A 22,467-nucleotide genomic window follows, 5' to 3' on the forward strand; every position below is an offset into this window, starting at 1 on the left:
TTTTTTAAAAAAAATCATCATGAAAGTGTTGGGGACTCCTTCCCTCTTTGTCATGAAGTTAACAATACAAGAAGCACATACATGAACTTTAGGTTTAGTTGGATAATTGGAACATTCAAATAGAATGAAAATCAATGGTTCTTTGGAATAATCTGGAAAAAATACTGAACTCAAGACTACAGTGGTAGAATTAACACCAGTAACATCAATTGTGTTTATAGGAGCAGGAAACTGCCATACAACATGAAGGGTATTGTGTCCAGCCGCCTCCAGAATTTGCTCCATTAATGGAAGTCTTCCATTAACGAATTTGAAAAGGAAACAATTTCTGCTCCTTGCCTCCAGGGCTTGGGGCTGGCAGCTGAAATCTGAAGGCAAGACAAAGTGAACCGCCAAATCACTTCCCCCCATTCTTCTGTCTTGTGGGAACCTGGAGACAGTAATCACGAGTTGTTTGAGAAGAGGGATTTCTACTCATGGCAGCATTAGACAGGGTTTGGCTAGATTGCTTTACAGCTTGAAATGGGATCCTAGAATTGTTTGCTTTTGGAGGTGAAAGGGCAGAAACAGCAGATTTGTTGTCTTCATTCTTGCCTTCTGTCAACAATTCCTTTATTTCCTCTTCTAACGTCAAATCTACCTTTGTTTGCGGTTTGAACACTGGAGATGGTTTTCTTCCTTTCACCTCAGATGCTCCCAGTACTGATTTACAGCAAACGGGACGTCTTGCTTCTGCTTCAGATTCAACATTACTCGCACCAACTGTCGCCCATTGATTATTACAATGATTTGCCTGCCGGTCTTCTTTTTCAGAGTTGTCCTGAACATCTTGACCCAAGAGGTGGAGAGGACTGGTAGTTTTAGGGGATACTGCCCTACTAGAAAGAAATAAGCCAGTACTCTCTCTCTGGTTTTCTTTCGCCTTGGCTACCCTTCTTCCCATAGTTTCTAATTGCTTTCTGATGAGGAGACCTTCCTCATTCAGCTGAAAGTTCTGCATTGCCCTCTTTCTTCGTTCCTTGTAAAAATCTGCCAGTTGTCTAAGCTCTTGTGGTAACTCCATGCAGGATATCTAATTAAAAATCACATGCATGTAGATCAGAACTGTAGTATACTTTTTATTACTGTTTCAAGAATAGTTAAATCTACAGATGGAGCTAAAACACTGAAAGGCTCAATACATTCTACTCCAGCTGTGTTAGATCCATGCCAAGGAGGGGCCTGAAAATCCCCACCCTGAAGCAACCCATTTAAATGGCTATCTGCTGCCTAACACAGGCAGGCACTTACTGATGCCTCTGTTGTGATAAATCCCTACCATCCCCAATGATGTGCCTCTCAGCTGACACAAACACTGCATCCTCCTAACCCCAACACGTGTGTGTGTGTGTGTGTGTGTGAGCATTTCACTCTTATTTTTGCAAGTAATATTTACTCTTGCATGGTACCCACTGTGATGAAGGGAACTGGATCCCCTGACGTTGGGAGGGGAACCAGCTCAACTTTTTCAAGGCTCACTCCCCTCTGGGCAGGGTGTGTGTGTGTGTGTTGGCTCTTTGTGGTCGCATTCCTCATGTAAGTCCTTTAAATACCCATTTTCCATATGAAGAGGACTGGCAGGAGATATAAGACAATCAAATGCAATACTAAGGATCTGGTATTGAAAGAGGTGTGCCTGAGTGATAAGAGCATTGGCTTTGCATGCAGAAAGTCACATCTTCAATTCCTGGCATCTCCAGGTAAGGCTAGAAAAGATTCCTGCTTGAATGCCTGGAAAACCACTGCCAGTCAGTGTAGACAACACTGAGGTTATTTGACTGGGTTTGGATTGCTCTTCCCACTGAGGCTAGGCAGACACCAGTGATGGGTGGTTTCACTAGCATCAACTAAACCAGGGGTCAGACACCTAAGGCCTATGGGCCACAAGCGGCCCATGGGGGTTGTTTAACCGGCTCATGGCCCCCCCCGCCACCTACTTGGGGACTCCCGCCACCCGCTCGGTCAGCTCCCGTGCACCGTGCTAAACTGGCGCGGAGCAGAGTGGGGACCACCTTCCACAACGCTGGCCGGCTTCCCATTGGCTGGCTCCTGCACATACCTCCATGCCAGAAGGAGCGCCGGAAATAGCGTTTGTGCGTGCGTGCACACACTCTGGCCCACTGTGGCATCTGTGGGACCGTGAACCAGCCCAAGCCACAAAAAAAAACCCCTGAACTAAACACTCTTCACTCGGGCGTTCCCTGACTAGCGCTGGTTCCTGTTGCATTTAGTTATGATGGTGTTACAAACAATTCCAATTAATTTTTTGTGATTTATAATGTGAATTGCTTTGGAATCTCCTGGAAAATGAAAGCAGAACAGGATTCAAACAAACAACAAAACAAACAAACAAACAAACATTAAACCTCAGTAATGCGCAGTTCTGAAATCTAAAAACAAGACTGGCAGCAATAAGGAAATTGAAAGTTGTTGAAGTTTCACTTACCTCTGTGCTCCCCAGTGGATCTGCAGATCCTTCCCGAAAGGCATTTAAATATCCATCCACCAAAGTTGTTAAGTCAGACATGATTTCATCGAGTAGCAGCATGCGGAGAGGGAGGAGGTATGCTGCCTCCAGAGCTAACACTTTCAGCAATGCAGGTGGAAGGGGTCGCACAAACCATATCTCGGGGTTTTCCTACATACCCCAAATGTAAAATGAAAAAATAATAATAATACTAACACTTCCCAAACTGGAGTTCAAATGCAATTGCTGGTGTAGCTTATTGGCTTAGACTTTCTTGGGGTGCCCAAACTTTTTTCAAAGAGGGCCAGATTTGATGAAGTGAACATGTGTGAGGGCCAACCAGAATTGTTGAGCTTTTTTAAGGATTTTACACCGGGAGATAAACTGCCGCAGGGTGGGCAGGATTAGGCCCCCCAAAATGGATTTTGGACATGCCTAGCTGTGCATCAGGAAGCACTGGGCTGAATTTTGCCTCTCCTATGAACTCATCATGTGACATTAGCTTAGCAATTTACTCTCAGCTACAGCCCTCCATCTCCCATATGAGAATACCGGCCTACTTTACAGAATTACCAAGACAGTATTGAAGATTGGTCATATATACTATATAAATGCTAAGTATTATAACCACGCTAAACAAACATGACTCATATTAGCAGTATCAGATTTAAAAAAACAACAACAACTGCAAGTTTACTCAGATGTAATTGATTGTCTTAATTTAGTAAGACAAACTCCCAGGTAAGAACACACAAATACCTAGTATTTTGCACCCGATAGAATCTTGCATCTTTCATACCAAGCCTCTATTAGTCATCTGTGAACTTTGGTTTCTTGTTTCCCCGTTGCTTCTATCCTTTACCTGTTTACTCTTTCTATAATATTCCCTTCTTAGACCTTCATCTTCCTTCCACTCCTGAGATTTCCCTAGGCTTTCCCTGTACCCCTTTTCCTCCCAAGAACATGTTTATAGACAACTACTTCCTTCTGGACTCCTTGATAACACCTTTGCATTCCAAGTGTTTTCAGAACCATCTCCTGCCCTATGTAGAAAAATGGGCTTTTATTCCTCCTAAAAACAGAGAGCTCTTAAGTTGCTTAAACCCACTGACTACTCCCAAGTATGACTTAGGTAGTTGGATAGTATGCACAGGTCACAATACCAACCCTTGGGAACCCCACTTCTCACATCTCTCCATTATGAGAACAATCAATTTATTTGTATTCTCTGCTTCCTGTCCTTTAACCAACTAGTGCACGTGTAGGCAACTGAGGCCCGGGGGCCGGATCCGGCCCAGTCGCCTTCTAAATCCAGCCTGTGGATGGTCTGGGAATCAGCGTGTTTTTACACGAGTAGAATGTATTCTTTTATTTAAAATGCATCTCTGGGTTATTTGTGGGGCACAGGAATTCATTCATTTGTTGTTGTTTTTCAAAATATAGTCTGGCCCCCCACAAGTTCTGAGGGATAATGGACAGGCCCCCTGCTGAAAAAGTTTGCTGACCCCTGAGCTAGTGGGTCCATAAGAGAACTCTTAATCCATGGCTTTTAAATTTGCTGAGCAGAAAGATTTATCTTTGCAGAAACTGTGCTAATTCTGCTTAAGCAAGAGTCTTATACTGTTGTTACTTTTTTCTTTATGAATGCTTTTCACCAATTTACCTGGAAAAGATGTTAAGCTATCTGGCATGTAATTTCCCAGATTCCTTTTTAATAGCGGATGTATCGTTGGCCATTTTCCAGGCCTCTAGTACTGATACAGGGGGCAAGTTACTTTTTCTTTTTATAAGAACAACTATTTCACATTTGCGCTATTTTAAGAACTCGCCAGTGAATACCCCCTGGACTCAGTGGTTCTATGAAGTTACAAGAAAGGAGACTCCAACTAAACATCAATAACTCTGACAGTAAGAGCTGGAATGGACTCCCTCGGAAAGTGGACTTTCCTTCCTTGGAGGTTTTTAAGCAGAGGTTCGATGGCCATTTGTCAGGTATTCTTTAGTTGAGATTCCTGGCTGTAGGGGGTTGGACTAGATGACCCTGAGAGACCCTTCCAACTCTACGATTTTATTATTCTACTATTCTACTGTTTGCAGTACCTTGTCTTGTGCCAGCAACCAAACTACAGTGGTACCGCGGGTTACATGCGCTTCAGGTAACATACGCTTCAGGTTACAGACTCCGCTAACCCAGAAATAGTGCTTCAGGTTAAGAACTTTGCTTCGGGATAAGAACAGAAATCGGGCTCCGGCAGCATGGCGGCAGCAGGAGGCCCCATTAGCTAAAGTGGTGCTTCAGGTTAAGAACAGTTTCAGGTTAAGAACAGACCTCCAGAACGAATTAAGTACTTAACCCGAGGTACCACTGTAATGAACAAATACGGAGTATACCTTCTCTTTGACAAGGTTTGCATAACTGCCATAAAAGTAGCTTCTAAAGGACCATAACCATAGCTAATAACATATATTCTGGCTACACCAGAACAGATTTTCCAGAAAAGGATGGGATGGCTCCATCCCACTTACCTCAATCACACGCTGCCTTTGTTCCATGAAAGAGATGCATCTGTAGGGCATCCCCAAGTATCGCATTAAGCAGTCTTGTAGAGAGCTGATACGGTGAGGAAGGAAGCCACCTGTTTCCACTGAGAACTGCAAGACATCAGCAACCTATGAAAGGAAGCCGAGGGGTCAGTATGTCATGCCCACACTTTACTGGCTAACAGCATACTAACTCTACAGAACATCAACTGCCTACACCCTTATATTCAAGTTCGGTCACTGAGACTTTCTCCAGGAGGGTTGTTGGCGAGGTTCATCGGGCAGGAACAAGAACCCGATCCTTTAATGTCATTGGCCCAGTCCTGTGGAATGCTCTGCCAATGAAGATTCAGCAGGGGTCTTTTGTTTCAACCTTTAAATGCCTGCAGAAAACTTTTCTTTGCTGTCAGGCTTATGCAGGCAACTAAGAAAGCATCTTTCCATAATAGCTAACTGATTGCTGATTTTTTTTTTTACGTTTTTATTACATATATTATTGTAAACCACTTTGATATTTCTTATGATATAGCTGTATATAATTAATCAAGCAGACTTCAGATATCAAATTCAGTTTTTTTCTAGATTCTGTGAAATATTGTACACATGAAATTGAAGACAAACATCCTTGAACTAAGATATTTCTTTATGAAGATGAAGATGATGATGTAGAAGAGTTTGGATTTGATATCCCACTTTATCACTACCCTAAGGAGTCTCAAAGCGGCTAACAATCTCCTTTCCCTTCCTCCCCCACAACAAACACTCTGTGAGGTGAGTGGGGCTGAGAGACTTCAGAGAAGTGTGACTAGACCAAGGTCACCCAGCAGCTGCATGTGAAGGAGAAGTGTGTTGAAAAATCTAGTTAGAGAACAAGTAACTAACAAGCTACCTGTGTATCAAAGACATTGGAGAGCATAACTCCATACTGGTGAGAAAGACAATCTGAAAGCCACCGGCAGTCATGGATAACCTAAAGAAAATAAGGAAGAGGTACTGTAGTAGTTGGTGAGATAAAAGTAATATATAAATAAATGCATGTTTATGTTATGTTACATTTTCTCTACATAGGTTCTCAGATGCCCTGTGCTAGACAAATACTTACTTTCAAAATATTCTGATCTTCTAGTATCATTTGGAGTCCGTTCTTGAACACTCGAGCTCCCAGAAGGAAAACGTCAAACAAGAAAACCTTGCTCTTCGTTGCAATCTATAATAAATATACAGGACAGAAACAAAAATTATACGTACCTGTTTTACTTAAATATTAGCAATAAAATATTTTCATAATATGAATCTTATTGTCCTAACAGAATCTCTCTCTCTCTCTCTCTCTCTCTCTCTCTCTCTCTCTCTCACACACACACACACACACACCCCCCTGAGACAAAAGAGAAGACAAATAGAAGACATATGATCTGCTCTGAGTGAAGGTAAGAACATAACCGGCGCTTCAAGGGAAGAAAGCCAAAATACTTCCTTCCAGAATGCATTCCTGCCTTCAAGCAGTAGGGGAAGCAAATCTACTTAGAGGGTTTGTTCTTCTGAACTGCTTAGAACAGGGGTCAGCAAACTTTTTCAGCAGGGGGTAGTCCCCTGTCCCTCAGACCTTGTGGCGGGCCGGACTATATTTTGGAAGGGAAAAAAATGAATTCCTATGCCCCACAAATAACCCAGAGATGCATTTTAAATAAAAGAGAACATTCCACTCATGTAAAAACACGCTGATTCCTGAACCTTCTGCGGGCCGGATTTAGAAGGCGATTGGGCCGGATCCGGCCCCCGGCCTTAGTTTGGCTACCCATGGCTTAGAAGGTCCCAAAGGACCATAGAGGGCCCCAGGAATATATTTGTGTATGTTAACAAAGGGCTACATAACAACACAATAAAGAAAAAGGGGAGTTATACTGAAGACCCCAGATATAGCATATTCTTTGTTCCTCTTAGGTATCTCTTGGCTATAAGAAGACCACTGATTAAGAAACACAAAATCAAAAGTTTCGGCCCAAAGGTTCCAAATAGCAATGTTAAGTGCTTATAAAATATTCCTTCTTACCTGCAACCAAGAGAGTTTTCCATGGCGACACAAATTGACACCCTCTGCTGCTACACTACAAACATTCTGCTTTTTTATGTGCACCATCTAGTGAGAAGGGGAGAAACTACTAGGTAAAGGAGAGTGAAGAAGACAAGTCAGAAAACATGATGCCTCATTTGTGACAAACATAAAATTCACACCCAGCATACATCGGAGGTAGTGAGAAACAAGGGATAATCAGCAAAGTGTAAAGATAAAAATAACCCAGGGTTTCCATTCCTTGAGCATTACTAGCGTTTATTCAGACAGTGCCATTAAATACGAAGTTTTAGGTCCAGTTACAGATAGGTAGCCGTGTTGGTCTGCCATAGTCAAAACAAAACAAAAATTCCTTCCAGTAGCACCTTAAAGACCAACTAAGTTAGTTCTTGGTATGAGCTTTCATGTGCATGCACACTTCTTCAGATACATTCTACAGCCTAACAAAAGTTTCCCACCTAGATGGTGTTTACTAAGTTATTTTCTCGTGTAACAATATACCCTTTGTACTGTGGTTACCCCATGGTGGTATGTTAAGATGCTGTTCTTTCATCTATGGGCAAATTATACAATTAAAGTAATCCACTAAAAATTATTAAACTCAATTTAGAATTGGTAACAAAATTTTAGATTTTTGACACCTCTCTCTCACACACACACATTCCTGTAAGAGCCGCCAACAACAAGCCTGAACAAGTGATTAAGACTTGTACTTTTGATTTATGGCCAGATTTTCCAACAGTTTATACTGATGTATTCAAGCACCTCACATTCTAAGTGCCAACCAACATGGTCATTCAAGGCATATATCAGAACACTGTAGCCATACCATTGACCAGGACAAGTTACAGGAAGCCTGTTGCAATAATTTCAAAGGCTACTGGTGAAATTTCCAGGCATTAATTCAGTGTTAGGTATAACATGCAAAGTCCAACACAACTTTGGGTTTGTTTATCAGAAATACTGCATTCTATCATATGAGCCTGCCTGTGGTTCAAGATTCTCAAGAGACGCTCCCCCTTTTCCTCTCAACATCTGAAGCATGTAGGAGATCAAGAAAGGAAAGAAATTCTGAAACTCCTTGTCAGAGAAGAATCTCTGAGCCCCTTCTTGGATAACCTTCTGGCCAGACAGGCAAAGATGCTTTTAGTCAAGCACAATCTGACTTTCTCATAGAATCAGAGTTGGAAGTGACCTTGAGAATCATCTAGTCCAACCCCCTGAAATGCATGAATATGCAGCTGTCCCTTATGGGGATCAAACCTGCAACCTTGGCATTATCAGCACCGTGTTCTAACAAACAACTAATCACTGTAAATATTGCAATTTGTTCAACTGGCTGTTGTTCTTATTGATTTATGTTTTACATACCTCTTTTCTGATTTGATTATTATTTTGGATTTTACTGTTGCTCACTGCTGTATCATTTAGTGGAAAAATTGGAAACAAATTTAGCAAATGATGAATTCTAAACACTCAGATTGACATTAGATTTATACCACTTGGTGACTGGTCAGAGTTTTCAATGAACCTTGGGAAAAGTAGTTTGGTGTTGGGTATTCCATTAGAAATCCTTGGCCTGGCCAAACTACAATTTCACAGACGGCAACCCCCATAACCCCTAAAACAAAACAAACACTCTTAAGTAAAAGTAACAATATTATACTCACTGCAGAACCAAATTGCTTCTGAAACTGATCAACAACAACATATTCTATGTCCTCCCCTTTGTCTTGATCTGCAGTTAAAAAGATACCACACTAAACATTTTCTCTTGCCTATGCTCACAGTATATGTTTGTAAAATATGTATTCAAAAATACACTATGCTTTCTCCTTTACAAAAAAGGTAAGCTGTGATGAGACATGAAACAATACTTAGAAAACAGATAAAATAAATTGATTAACTCAGTAACCCTTTCTTCAAAACATTTGGTTATAATGCTTGTTAACAGCAAGTTACACATAAATCTCTTAAAAAGCAGGTTGTTTCTGGATCCTCTTTTGTCAAGACACAACTGTAATTAAAAGGCCTTTTTTCTTTCTGCTCCATGACATGAATAGAACAATATAAAGTGATACAGTTTCCAAATTAAGCATTTGAAGGCTAGGAAATAAAAGCTAAGACTTTCTGTATTACAGCGACCATATTATTTTTACATTCCATATAATTTCCAGTTGAATCTAGAGTCCTAGGAATTCTCTTCCACCCAAGCAATTACAGCACTAACCACAAATATTCCATTTTGCCCATTATCTTATCCACAGATGTAAATAAACCACCGAACTGGATTTCTGGGCTGAATTGCTTGCTGAATACACTCAAGGGCTGATTAACTTTCCACATGGCTATGCTAATGGTTGAAAAAGTGTCTGGGCAAGCAGACAGGAGATGGGTAGAGGTATGCCCGGAAGAGGGCATTTTCTGTGGCAGCCCCTAAGCTATGGAACTTCCTACCCACAGACCTGCATCTGGCACCTTCATTGTACAACTTTCAGAGCAGGTTGAAGACACACCTCTTTACCCTGGGCTATTAATATTTTATGTTTTTAGGACCCTACTTGTTTTTATACTTGAAAGTTGTTTTTACTGCTGTAATCTGCCTTGGGACCTTAATGTGAAGTGTGGGGAGCATATAAACAAACAAATAGAGCCCCAAGTTGATGACATAAAAATTATGGGATTATGACTTCCTGCTTGGATATTAAGCTGAATTTCTGGTAGCTACCTGAAAAGTTGTACCTGAAGTTACCCAGCTTGAGCTGATGAGTGTCCTGAGAAAGAGAATCAGGATTCTGTGTGTTCTGCTTCCGTGGTTCTCCTTTGTCCGCTGCAGACACTTGGATGGATGGAGCTTCCCTGTGCAACACATCATTAAGGGTGCCCTGATCAATTGTCATGATCAACTACGGTAAAATTGTGGACAGAATACATTTTACATTTTAACTAACGTAAACATAAAAACTCTTGGCATTTTATTCTACACGCAGCAAGGACTTCCTAGGCAAACGTTCACATCTTGCAAAAGAACTGGCAATTGTTAAAGCTCTTGGTTAATTTAAATTGATTTAGGCAACGGGGCTTCAGCATGGGCAAAGCCAGGATTTGTGTTAGTGGGGGGCAATGCACCCACCTGTCATCATCCTCTATCTGGCTCTGTCTAGCAAATTCGGAATGAAATGTCTCAACAACAGTTGTTTTAAATTACTTTCTTTTGAAAAGTGCTCAGAAAAATCTGCCAAATTCTACTTTTAGTTAATAATTGTTGTTTATTTACTTGATTGGGGAGGGCAACTGCCTACACCCATGGGCTTCAGGTCAGGAGAGGTTATTCTGGGTTACCCTAGAAGCAAGGAAGGGAAGATCCTCAGCAGAAAAATAGTAGAATGCAAGCAAGCAGAATTAGAGTTAAGATTTTAATCCTAACTGGAATTGCTTGCTTGTAGTGATTTCCGGAAGTAACGTTTGTTTATCTCTAAATGGAGATTCCCTGAAATTTAGCTCAAGTTTTTTCAAATTACATGACATAGGACCATGCCACTCCTCACCCTGCCCCCAACACAAAATATTATTTCAGTTGTGGAGGAATGGTAATAATGAGAAGCTGGACTCAGAAACAGAGGTTATTTTAAATTAAGAACTACAGAGGCAATGTGCAAAGTTCACAGGCTATCCTGTAGAAGGTTATGGGACAATAGATTACAGCCATCTTGCAAGTAGTAGGCTTCTGGACTGCTTTAGTTTGCTGAATCAGTATACATATAAGATTTTCCACCTAACTTATCCTAGTATCCAAGTTCACCAGTGACCCTTGATGATAAAACTCTTCATATGTACCTGGTAGGAGTTGTCTTTCCTTCTGCAGCATGTTGTTCCGAGTCATCAATTAATTCCACTGAAACATGAATATACAGCTCCAATTACAGATTTTGCCTTCAATGAGGAACTACACAATACCTAGAAAGTTGAAGATAGGCCAAAAACTCTACTGGCAAATGAAGAATGCAATCATGACTCCCAAGAAGAAAGGAAGCTACCAAGATTGGAATGTGCTGGAAAAGAGGCACTCATTCTACAGGACAACATACATAGCATGACTCTTAAGAGGGTTAAATTAAATGCAAACATGTCATGGAAATAGGACAGAAGTTACACTGGCCTATTCTACAGAATCTCTCCAAAAACCACTTTGGCTCTATTGAGAAAAGCAGCTAGTATTACACTACTATTATGCTCTCCACAACAGGCTGCCTATTCAGGATCTGAAAACAAGGTCCTTGAGAAGGTAGAATGGGAAGTGCACAAGGATTTGAGAACAAAACAGGGAAGGGGCTGGGGGAGAGAAAGGAAACAGGGCTCACTGAATTGAGAAAGGCTGCAGAATATGCAGCCCCTAAGACTCTGCTGGGCGGCCCATTCATTTAATACAACCCTACATAAGTTTTCCTCCCCAAAATTGGTTTTAATCTTACCAGTGAAGGGCAAGTTTGAAAATTACAGGTAGGTAGCTGTGTTGGTCTGCTGTAGTCAAAACAAAATAAAAAAATTCCTTCCAGTAGCACCATAGAGACCAACTAAGTTTGTTATTGGTATGAGCTTTCGTGTGCATGCACACAAAAGCTCATACCAATAACAAACTTAGTTGGTCTCTAAGGTGCTACTGGAAAGTTTGAAAATGTAATGAAGGATTTCTAGTATGTCCCTAAATGACAATTGCAACTTCCATGCATACATTTTAGATTTTGGTAGAATTAGCAAAAGTTAGAATGAATGACGGTTTGACTAAACTGTGCCAAACATGGAAATTCCTAGACTTGGCCTATGCTAAGAGGGCCAGACCGACCTGGTAAGGCAAGCTGAGTGCAGCCATTAACAAATAGAGCAGAATCATTCCCATGACAAAAGGCGAGACATTCAGCAGCAGACAAGGGCGGGAAAGGTTGCAAGGGTAAGAGGTGTGTGATGCCTCCACAGGAATAAGTGTCCTTTTAAAACAGAGGCTTTGAGGTAAGGCTTAAAAGGTGTACATTTCAAAGACAGCAGGGCAAAAGCTTCTGAAAATGTCTGTTCTACAGGTTTACAATATGACCTTCAAATGCTTTCATGTCAACCCTTCCTCCATTTAGTTTTCAGAGCTTTTACTAAATGCTATTATTAAGCTTTGCCTGTAATAATTCTATCAATATCTGTGTAGGGTAAGTCATAATTATTATAACCATATTGCAAACAGAAGTCTTACTATATAATCCAGTTTACCCAAAAGTAAATCCCATTCTGTTCAAGGGGGCTTACTCCAAGGAGAGAGGTTTGCAGCCTAAAATTGAGAGCAGTTTAGAACAGGCAAGCTCTGAGCAAGCTATTTCCTAATTTACAACTTACCGGTAATACCTTAGCAGCCACCAATTCATTGCTACAGAGGAGAGTCTGCTGGAACCAACAAGGAAGAGTTTTCTCACTTGCTTTCCCCACTCTTCCTGAAGGGGGTATTGTTTTTGCTGCTGTTTGGATGCTTTGTATTTTATTGTTAGGCATTGTTTCAGTGTTTATTAACATAATACGTTTGTTTGCCCTATTAATAGTACTGTGACTTTTTGCTTAAACTGTGTTGTGTTTTGTAATTGTTAATGCATTATCTTGAAATGTTGTTATATTTTATTCTGTACATTATGAGCTGCTGTTCTACCATAGCAAAGAGACATACAAATATACTGATGGTGATGATTCTAATTATAGTGATTGCAAACATGAAATATCCATTATTTAATGCTTAAATCATTCCACTGTCTACTGTACTGCCATCAAAGCTTCAGATCATACGTGAGCATGTACTGACTTTAAGGATATGCAAAGACAATATTAATGTACACTTGACTTCTAGCTTTTCATGGAACATGCATTTTTGTAAAATGTTGGAATTAACTTGTGTAATGTGTTGAAATGTGACCAACAGATGTTTATTACAGCTTTTCCATAGCATTTTATGAATCCTGTGGTATTACTCACTGTAATAAAATTGCACATATATTTGTCAGTTTCACTGAACTGGATGTAGGCACATGGGGATAGTCGGGAGGGGGGGTAGATCAAGTAAAACCATAGTAATATTTAACAAACTGACCAATCACATTGGTTTTGCCCTCCCCACAAAAGTCCTGCCCCGCCCCCAACAAAAATCCTGGCTACGCTCATGCACAGGCATCCTTGGGTAGGGAACCTCATTTGAAAATGGGTGGGACAAAAAGAACTGTCAGCTGGCATTAAACTCAACCAAGAATTTCTGAGTATAACTAAATATATATATTCTCACCATTGACAATTTCATGGCCAAAGAACATCTTTACTCCTGGTACGTATCTGCCACTTTCCAAGTTCTTAACTGAAGTAAACAAAATACAGCAAGGTAAGTGTCGTGCCCTTTAACCAAAGCAAAAAGGATTTGGGAAAGTTTTAAATATTTGATATTTTATTCTGTTTTTAATCTGTTGGGAGCCACCCAGAGTGGCTGGGGAAAGCCAGTCGGATGGGCGGAGTAGAAATAATAAATAATTATTATAATTATTAAGAATTGAGATATAAAACATCACTGGCGAACATAGCAGAGTGGAATTCTGTGAAAATCATCCAACCGTCAAGCTTTCTTGTAACCTTTGAACAGTTTGCTCACTGTATAGTTTGCTTTTTCATAATTAAGTGGGCACCATACTTTTAGTATAGCTAATGTACAGAACATTGAGGATTTTTAAAATTGTGTGCATCAATCCTATTTTCTTAAGGTGCTTTGTAGCACTATACTGAGCTAATCTGTTTTATGATATTTCTTTACTGTCCTGTTTAAAATGGTGCAGTTTAAAAGCCAAGTGCTGTATATATATTATTTTAAGCCTGCCCTTCATTCCAAAGGATCTCAGAGAAGAGTATGAATTAAAACGTAGTCCACATAAATAATAATAAAATAAAGACACATTAAAAACGACAGGAGGAACTAAACCAAGGGAGTAGAACCTCAGATCTCCAGGTTCCCTCACTATGAGAAGTGAAGTTACAGGGAACCAGGCAGGGCACCCACCCTATGGAATGCCCTCCTATCAGATGTCAAGGAAATAAACAACTCTCTGACTTTTAGAAGACAATTGAAGGCAGCCCTGTGTAGGGAAGTTTTTAAATGTTTCGTGTTTTATTGTGTTTTTAAAACTTAGTTGGGAGCCACCCAGAATGGCTGGGGCAACCCAGTCAGATGGGCAGCGTATAAATAATAAAATTATTATCATCAATGAAATCAATGTGGCCTAACACCCTATGTAGGTGTTTGCAGCTTCAGGGCTTCAGATTGCAACCTACACACCAAATGAGCCAGATTAGTCATACTTATTCCAATAGACAAGAATGTGATTAAGTAATTCTTCCAGAGCAACCTACATTTTTGTCAGGACAAGGCCTTCTTTGGAAGCTTTTTCTTAGACTGTTTTCACTGCCTAAGGTTTGTGGGTGACCACCAGAAAACAGCCTTTTCTGTGGTGCCTCCTAAATTATGGAACTCCCTCCTAAATAATGTTTGGCAAGCATCTTATTATCTTTTAGGCACCTGGCAAGGCCTATCCTATTTTAATGGCATTTAGTTTAGTTATGATTTTGGTTCTTTCTGTCCTGTTTAACTTAATCTTCTTGGCTAATCTATATTTTTGTTTTATATTTTTATTTCTTTTTCCTTTTTCCTAGTGTTAGCTGCTTTGTAAGTTCAGGAACGAGGCAGGACAGAAATCTAGACAATTAAAAGTTGTTTGTTCCTTGAAAAAGTGAATATGAGGGATCCAGACTGCTATGTGAAGAATCAAATTCTTAGAATATTTATCCTTTTTAGCATAATAAAATGCTAGAAACCACTTAGGTTTTCTTACAATCAGGTGGTATATAGATTTTGTTAAATAAACAAACAAATGAATAAATTCATGCCAAAAAACATAATGTTCTGCTGTAACCGGTACAGAAAATGCAGCAGACGTCTGCACATGTAACTGTGAGAGATGATTCTACCCTATCAGTTGCTTAAGGTATTGCTTTGGAATTCATCAAAGGATGCCAGCTATTGAGAAATTTATACAGCACAGCTGAGATTAGCCTTTTTTGGCTGTATAAAATATGGATATATTTAATGCCTTATATGCCAACACTGCTGAAATTCTCTTGCATGTGATAAAAGTTGCACAAACACCTGCATTTCATCCAAGTAAATAAATCTTAAAAGCATTTGCATTCCAGTGTTCTTCCAATTAATTTAGTAGGGCAGCTTTAAGAAGCTTAACTTGAAGACAGCTGCTAAGGAATTTTCAGTACAGTAAATGAAATCTTGTTATTATATTGTATATTTAGCATTAAGTAAACAACTCTGGAAATCTAATCAATCTCCTTGAGATGCCACATAGATCCATGTGCCGTGCTAGAAGCAGATTTTGAGAAAAGTGGGTAGCTACTGCCAAAAGCATTTCAGTGATAATAGGTATTGGTAAAGGACCCCTGGACGGTTAAGTCCAGTCAAAGGTGACTATGGGGTGCAGCGCTCATCTCACTTTCAGGCCAAGGGAGCTGGCCTTTGTACACAGACAGCTTTCCAGGTCATGTGGCAGGCATGACTAAACCACTTCTGGTGCAATGGAACACCGTGATGGAAACCAGAGCACATGGAAACACCGTTTACCTTCCCACTGCAGCGGTACCTATTTATCTATTTGCACTGGTGTGCTTTCAAACTGCTAGGTTGGCAGGAGCTGGGGCAGAGCAACAGGAACTCCCTCCGTCGCAGGGATTCGAACCACTGACCTGATTGGCAAGCCCAAGAAGCTCAGTGGTTTAGACCACAGCACCACCCGCGTCCAGGGAAGACAATGGAATTATTTGCAGTTATGGAATGTTGCTAATATCTTTATGCGCCCCCTTGCCCAGATTGTCCAGAGTTTGGGGCTGGATTGTCCTCAATTTGCTGGTGACACCCAGCTTTATCTGTTGATGGACGGCTGCCTTGACTCAGCCCCGGACACACTGACCAGATGCTTGGAAGCTGTGGCTGGATAGCCGTGTGGGAGCTGGTTGAAATTAAATCCTTCAAAGACAGAGGTCCTCTGGTTGGGTTGGGACACAATGGGGTTGGGGGCCGAACTCCCATCTCTTGCAGGGGCTCAATTAGTGCCAGCGCCTTCTGTCAAGAGCTGGGGTGTAACCTTCGGTGCCTCCCTTTCCATGGAAGCACAGGTTGCAGCCACAGAAAAGGTGGCATTTTCCATCTCCGCCATATCAAGCAGTTGGTCCCTTACCTTTCTCGCCCTGATCTGGCCACAGTGATCCATGTGACGGTCACCTCCAGGCTTGATTATTGTAACTTGCTCTACGTGGGGCTGCCCTTGAAGCTGATCCAGAAACTTCAGCAGGTGCAGAATGCTGTGGCGAGGCTCCTTACGGGGTCCATGCCACGGGATTACATTCATCCAGTGCTTTACCAGCTGCACTGGCTCCCGGTGGAGTACAGGGTCAAGTTTAAGGTGCTGGTTTTGACATTTAAAATCCCACGCAGCCTAGGACCCACGTACCTACGGGACCGCCTCTCCTGGTATGTCCCGCAGAGGACCTTAAGGTCCACAAATAACAACACTTTGGAGCTCCCAAGCCGCAAGGTGGTTAGATTTGTCTCAACTAGGGCCAGGGCCTTTTTAGTACTGGCCCTGACTTGGTGGAACGCTCTGTCACAAGAGACTAGGGCCCTGCGGGATTTGACATCTTTCCACAGGGCCTGCAAGACAGAGCTGTTCCGCCTGGCCTTCGGTTTGGACTCAGTCTGACCCTTATGTTTCCCTCCCCTTATGGTTTTGATTTATGGGCTACTATTGAAATGAGGCTGCATTTTAAATTGTATTTTCACCCGTAGTTTAATAAACTGGGTTTTTGTTTTGTTTTTTGTGTCCCCCCCCCATTATGTTTTATTGTAATTTTATTGGTGTTAGCTGCCCTGAGCCCGGCTCTGGCTGGGGAGGGCGGGGTATAAATAAAATAATAATAATAATAATAATAATAATAATAATAATAATAATAATAATAATAAAAAAAATAAATCTCCTGCTAAAAATATTTTTTGCTGATTGGTGCAACTAGAGTACAGTGGTGCCTCGCAAGACGAAAAGAATCCGTTCCGTGATTCTCTTCGTCTAGCGGTTTTTTCGTCTTGCGAAACCCTATTAGCAGCTAAGCGGATTAGCGCTATTAGTGGTTTAGCGGCTTAGCGGCTTAGCTGCTAAAAGGCTATTAGCGGCTTAGAAAAGGGGGGGGAGCGGGGGGAAAAACGCAAGACTTGCAAGACGTTTTCGTCTTGCGAAGCAAGGCCATAGGGAAAATCGTCTTGCAAAGCAACTCAGAAACGGAAAACCCTTTCGTCTAGCAGGTTTTCCGTCTTGCGAGGCATTCGTCTTGCGGGGCACCACTGTACTAGCAAGGCACCATGATTATACTCAGGTTGTAAAATCAGGAATGCTTTTGACTAAGAAGTTTCCAATGTCTTCTATAACTGATCTCTGTGTTAGCCTGTTGCAGAAAAGCAACACAGCTTTCTATCATTTCCAGATGGGTGTTGATTTAGGAAGCTAAATCCCCTAAACCATGGTGCTTGGGTACCAGCAACTAAGAATACAACCTCCTGCTCATCCAGGATCAAATTTTTGCAGTAATAGGAAATGACAGCAAATACCACTGAAGGCAGAAGAGAGGAATGCTGTTCTGCAACTCCGTCTGCCAGGAATACACCTCAAGCACTGAGTAATCCAATACATTCCCTGGTTCGAGAGATTCTTGGAATTTGGGCTATTTATGAAATTAGGCTGTGATCCCATGCACCCTTATTTGGTCATATGTCAAATTACCTCAATGGGGCTTACCTTTGAATAAATTTTAAAAGGATTATGCTGCATTTTACATGCTCATATAGGGTAACTGTGGGACATGGGTGGCGCTGTGATCTAAACCACTGAGCATCTTGGGCTTGCCGATTGGAAGGTTGGAGGTTTGAATCTGCTCATGTCCCAGCTTCTGCCAATCTAGCAGTTTGAAAGCACACTAGTGCAAGTAAATAAATAGGTACTTCTGTGACAGGAAGGTAAATGGCATTTATGTGCACTCTGGCACTCATCAGTGTTCCATTGTGCCAGAAGTGATTTAGTCATGATGGCCACATGACCCGGAAAGCTGACTGTGGACAAATGCTGGCTCCCCCAGCCTGAAGCGAAATGAGCGCTGCAATCCCATAGTCAGCTTTGACTGGACTTAACCGTCCAGGGTCCTTTACCTTTTTACAGGGAACTACTATCAGTGAAATACTACCAATATACTTGTTCTTTTATTTGGATTTTTCCATATGCATGTAACATCAAACATCCACATACCTTAAATAACCATCACCTAGGTTACCTAAGTAAGAACAGCAAGAGCTGTATGGGCTAGTATTTCATGCAGTCCTGGAACACAGGAGCAATTCTATTTAGCACCCCTTGTAACCCTTTTGCTTTTAACATTTCAAATTGTGTAGGTAAGCATGCCAAGGATATTCAATGCAGAAATTTATTTTGACTATTACACCCAAATACTAACATCGACAGATGGCTGTATTGAAAAGGGATGACCAACTGGTGGCCTGCGGGCCGGATCTAAAATTTGGAAACGTCGGGGTGAAGAGTGGAGAGACGCCCATAGACTGACGTAAGGAAAATGATCAGTTTTCAAAAGTTTTGAGAGACAGGGATATACCGATGCTAAAGATTTTTGTAAATTTTGAGTATAACAACTGATTGTGTGACAGCTATTCAGAGGCTTTATAATGAATCATTTGATACCCATTAGAGAGACCAACATACACTTCTAATCCATAGACCATTGCTTCTAGAAAATTCAAGGATCTCCCCTAATAATAGTTGAAAAAACAGTTTCCAATAGAAATTATTTAGTTCAAAACAAATGTAGAACCTCTGTTCAGAAAGATGCTTCGGCTGGAATCCACATGTTGCAGCACCCCTTGGAATGTCCCACATTTCAGTGTGATTTTCACAGTTTTCCTCAGGATGTCATGAAGGAAGTGGTAATTGCTGCTAGGATCCATTATGTTTTTTTATCCTTCAAGGAATCTGGTGCTCAGTCTAAATAAGAAACTAAACAGAAAAGCTTTCTGTTAAGTTATCATTAGTACTATTATAAAAATTATTCTACAGTTAACAGGGACACTAAAGATAAACTGCGTAAGGTAAACAAGAACTGCAGTAAGAAAAATATTTCAATTACCGTACTTTTCCGTGTATAAAACTAGGGTTCCCCCCCCTAAAAATACTGTTAAAAAGGGGGAGTAGTCTTATACACAGGGGCAATCTCCCCCCATTTTCTTAATTTTGAGTCCCCAAAAACAGGGGGCATCTTATACATGGGGGGCATGTTATACACAGAAAAATATGGTAATAGGCTTCCCATGGAATAGGGTATCATAAAAATCCAGGCCAAGAAATTTCCTATAAAGTGACATTGCAGAGCACAGACTGCACAGTAAAAAATTAAATGTAAAAAGGCTTGTCAAACAAGTGGCTAATGTTGCAGAAAAAGTCAAACAATTCAAGACTACTCCAGTGTGATCAGAAAGAAAACATTAAGGCTGCAATCCTAATCCCACTTACCTGGAAGTAAACCCCACTGATGTTAATAGGACCTACTTAAAAGTAGACATAGTTCTGTTAGTCATAAAATCCAGCTGTTTTGGATATTTGCAATTTGTAGTAATAACAGTTCAGCATGCAATTCTACATACTGGAAACTGCAATCAGCTAGCACCTTTAGTGGGCTATGGAAACAGTTTGAGCAAACTAAAATTGAGCAAATTTGTATCTTTAATACACCTGCTCTAAAGGTGGATTAAGGTGATTTCATGTAAATGCTGTTATTTAATACACTTCATCTTGGCACTAGCCAACCCTATGTGTTATCCCTTGATATTGGAGAGTAAAATATGATAAGATTTATCCTCCATACAGCTTGAAGCCACCACTAAATATAATTTTAACTATTTGAAACCTTTTGCCCAGGGGTCAGCCAAACAAAACTACAGCCTATTTTTAAAATGGAAAGAGGTATTTATGCACAGCTGCAGTGTTTTAATGTGTGGGAACTAGCAAGTCTGCCCATTTAAAAGAATCAAATGCTTATCACATCACTTTTCATTATCCTGAGGTCAGTTCCCACCACTATCACTGCAGTTTTGTGCATATGTAATTAAAGTTTTGCTTACTTTTTGCAGTCTAAGGCAAAAACAAAGAGCAGTATTATCAGTCACTCAAGCCCCCAGGTAGGCCTGCAAGGAATTTGTGACTTTGAATAATGTATTTGAAAAGTTTCTTATTCCATTAAAGCCTGTTCTGTAAGTAATGACACACCCTATTTCAGAATACAGAGACACTGTTTTCCTAAGAGATTTGCCAGACCCCAAAATGGAAGAATAATAAGATTGCCACTTTGATACCAGCAATTGGTCTATCGCGTATAGAATTTGAAGGAAGAATTCAAAGGCAGGAAGTATAAAATGCATGCATACATACATACATAGTTTTTACAACTCCTTAAACTTACATTTTGCTGAACTTGAAATATGCTTTAGGCACTCATTTCATCTCAATTTATTTTATCAATACACATAGCACCAAGGGATAAAATGACATCCATATTAGATTTTAATTCTAAAAATAAATTTAAGACAAACTAGTGTCACAAGGATTCTAAACCAGCTCTTGAAACTTTATCACAATAAGGTATGAAAAGGAAGTGGGAGGAAGACACATTAGCTTGTCCAAAATCTAGAAAACTGCAGGTTTAAAGAAATTAAGGTGGAAGAGTGGGCTATACCGATCTAGGTTTTTCTGACGAATTCAAGTCTATAAAGATGTTTACTCAAATGTGCTTTTAGCCCACTCTTCCAGGGCAAGCTACAATAAAACAGCATGAAAGATAAAATAATCCAATAATAAATACCAAGGCATTAAGATGTATGTGAGATTCTTGGCTGTATTCAGCACAACTTCAGAACAATCCCAAACAGATTTACTCAAAAATGAGGCCTATTAAGTTCAATAAGAATTGCTTTCTACATATTGATAAGATAGCAATCTTATACGTCTATTCAAAAGTAAGCCATATAGAGTTAAATAGGAACTTACTCCCAAACAAATGGGGATAGCACCACAGCCTTGGTAGCCAAATGTAAGTGATCAGGCTGGCAGAGAAACCATGAAATGCTCTCACCACACCCAACATAGAAACCAAGAAAACTGCAAGATTATAGGAACCCGTTGCTCCGCATTCACCACACAAATATAGCAGACTGCAAGATAACCAGAATTCTCCCTTTTCCCCTCTGCAGGCTTCCAGCAAGCTTTTAAATACTCTTGAAGCTGAGGAGCTTTTTGTGGTCTTAATTTACAAAAAGGTGCCTTAGAAGTGAGCCATGATGGTGTAACAGGTTGCTTCCTCTGCCTTTGATCTTATTAAAAGTAGCTGCACCTCATAAAGAGACTGATGTGAAAGGATTGCCCCTTCAGTCAGGAGATTAACAATTTTGGCCATGGGCATTGTTGCCTATTAACACCAAGATTAGAATAGCCACTATTTATCACGTTTTGTCTGAGAACTCTTGTGCATTTCCCTGAAATGCAGAGGAAAAAGTTAAGTTACATATTGTTGGGAACCGCCCTGAGATCTATTGGGTATAGGGCGGTATACAAATTTAATGAATAATAAAATAAAAATAGAAATATACACTACAGCCAAGGGGCAGTTTCCTCTCGCCTAGGAAAGCTGAGGCCATTTTGAAAACCAGCAACGTAAAATTATTTCACAGCTCCTCCACTCACGAGGACTTCCAGGACTTCACATAGGAATGAATGCATGACTGACTAGCTTAAAGACCGGGAAGCCTGCGCAACCACTAGGAGGGCGTAAGCGCCAGACTACAATTCCCACAGTCCTTTGCGCCTCGCCAGACTGGAAAGTAAACAATAAGGGGGGGGGGCCGCTACCTTTCAACACTTTCGAGGCTAACCAGCATAGAATGGTGTAATATTGTTTAAATGCCTATGCCAAGTTCATCAAATATAAGGTAGCTATAACCGCCGTTGTGGACTGGAGTTGGTATTTTTTCCCCAGAGAACGATTAGAAACCGCCCACGGTGACGTCAGAATCAGACCGATCAGGGCAACCGAGAAGGTCGGAGGGTCGTTCTGCGCAGGCGTAACGTGCGGTAGGCGGGGCTACGGTGGTCCCCCTCGAACTGCCGGGGGCGGGACG

At 40.8% G+C, this 22,467-nt stretch overlaps 1 protein-coding gene across 1 annotated transcript; it reads right to left on the reverse strand.

Annotated features, from left to right (window-relative positions):
* Positions 1-11: 11 nt before the first annotated feature.
* Positions 12-22,437, reverse strand: EXD1 (exonuclease 3'-5' domain containing 1). The gene is made up of 12 exons (XM_028723126.2): positions 22,199-22,437; positions 19,116-19,297; positions 13,429-13,497; positions 10,959-11,016; positions 9,850-9,980; positions 8,792-8,859; positions 7,101-7,187; positions 6,150-6,254; positions 5,937-6,017; positions 5,033-5,176; positions 2,486-2,677; positions 12-1,072 (listed from the first exon to the last, which is right to left on the reverse strand). Exons 2-12 carry the CDS (start codon positions 19,246-19,248, stop codon positions 398-400), a joined length of 1,743 nt encoding a protein of 580 aa, XP_028578959.2. The 5' UTR covers positions 19,249-19,297; positions 22,199-22,437; the 3' UTR covers positions 12-397.
* Positions 22,438-22,467: the final 30 nt, after the last annotated feature.

The sequence above is a fragment of the Podarcis muralis genome, chromosome 1, assembly GCF_964188315.1.
Source record: "Podarcis muralis chromosome 1, rPodMur119.hap1.1, whole genome shotgun sequence".
In the NCBI taxonomy this organism is placed as follows: domain Eukaryota; kingdom Metazoa; phylum Chordata; class Lepidosauria; order Squamata; family Lacertidae; genus Podarcis; species Podarcis muralis.

Excerpts from the sequence above, each read along its gene's own strand:
- EXD1 (XM_028723126.2), bottom strand. The coding sequence starts at position 19,248 with ATGGATCCTAGCAGCAATTACCACTTCCTTCATGACATCCTGAGGAAA. Across the intron at positions 13,498-19,115 it reads AAGCATCTTTCTGAACAGAG|TTAAGAACTTGGAAAGTGGC; the intron begins GTTCTACATTTG and ends TGTTTACTTCAG. Across the intron at positions 5,177-5,936 it reads CCAATGTCTTTGATACACAG|GTTGCTGATGTCTTGCAGTT; the intron begins GTAGCTTGTTAG and ends TTCCTTTCATAG.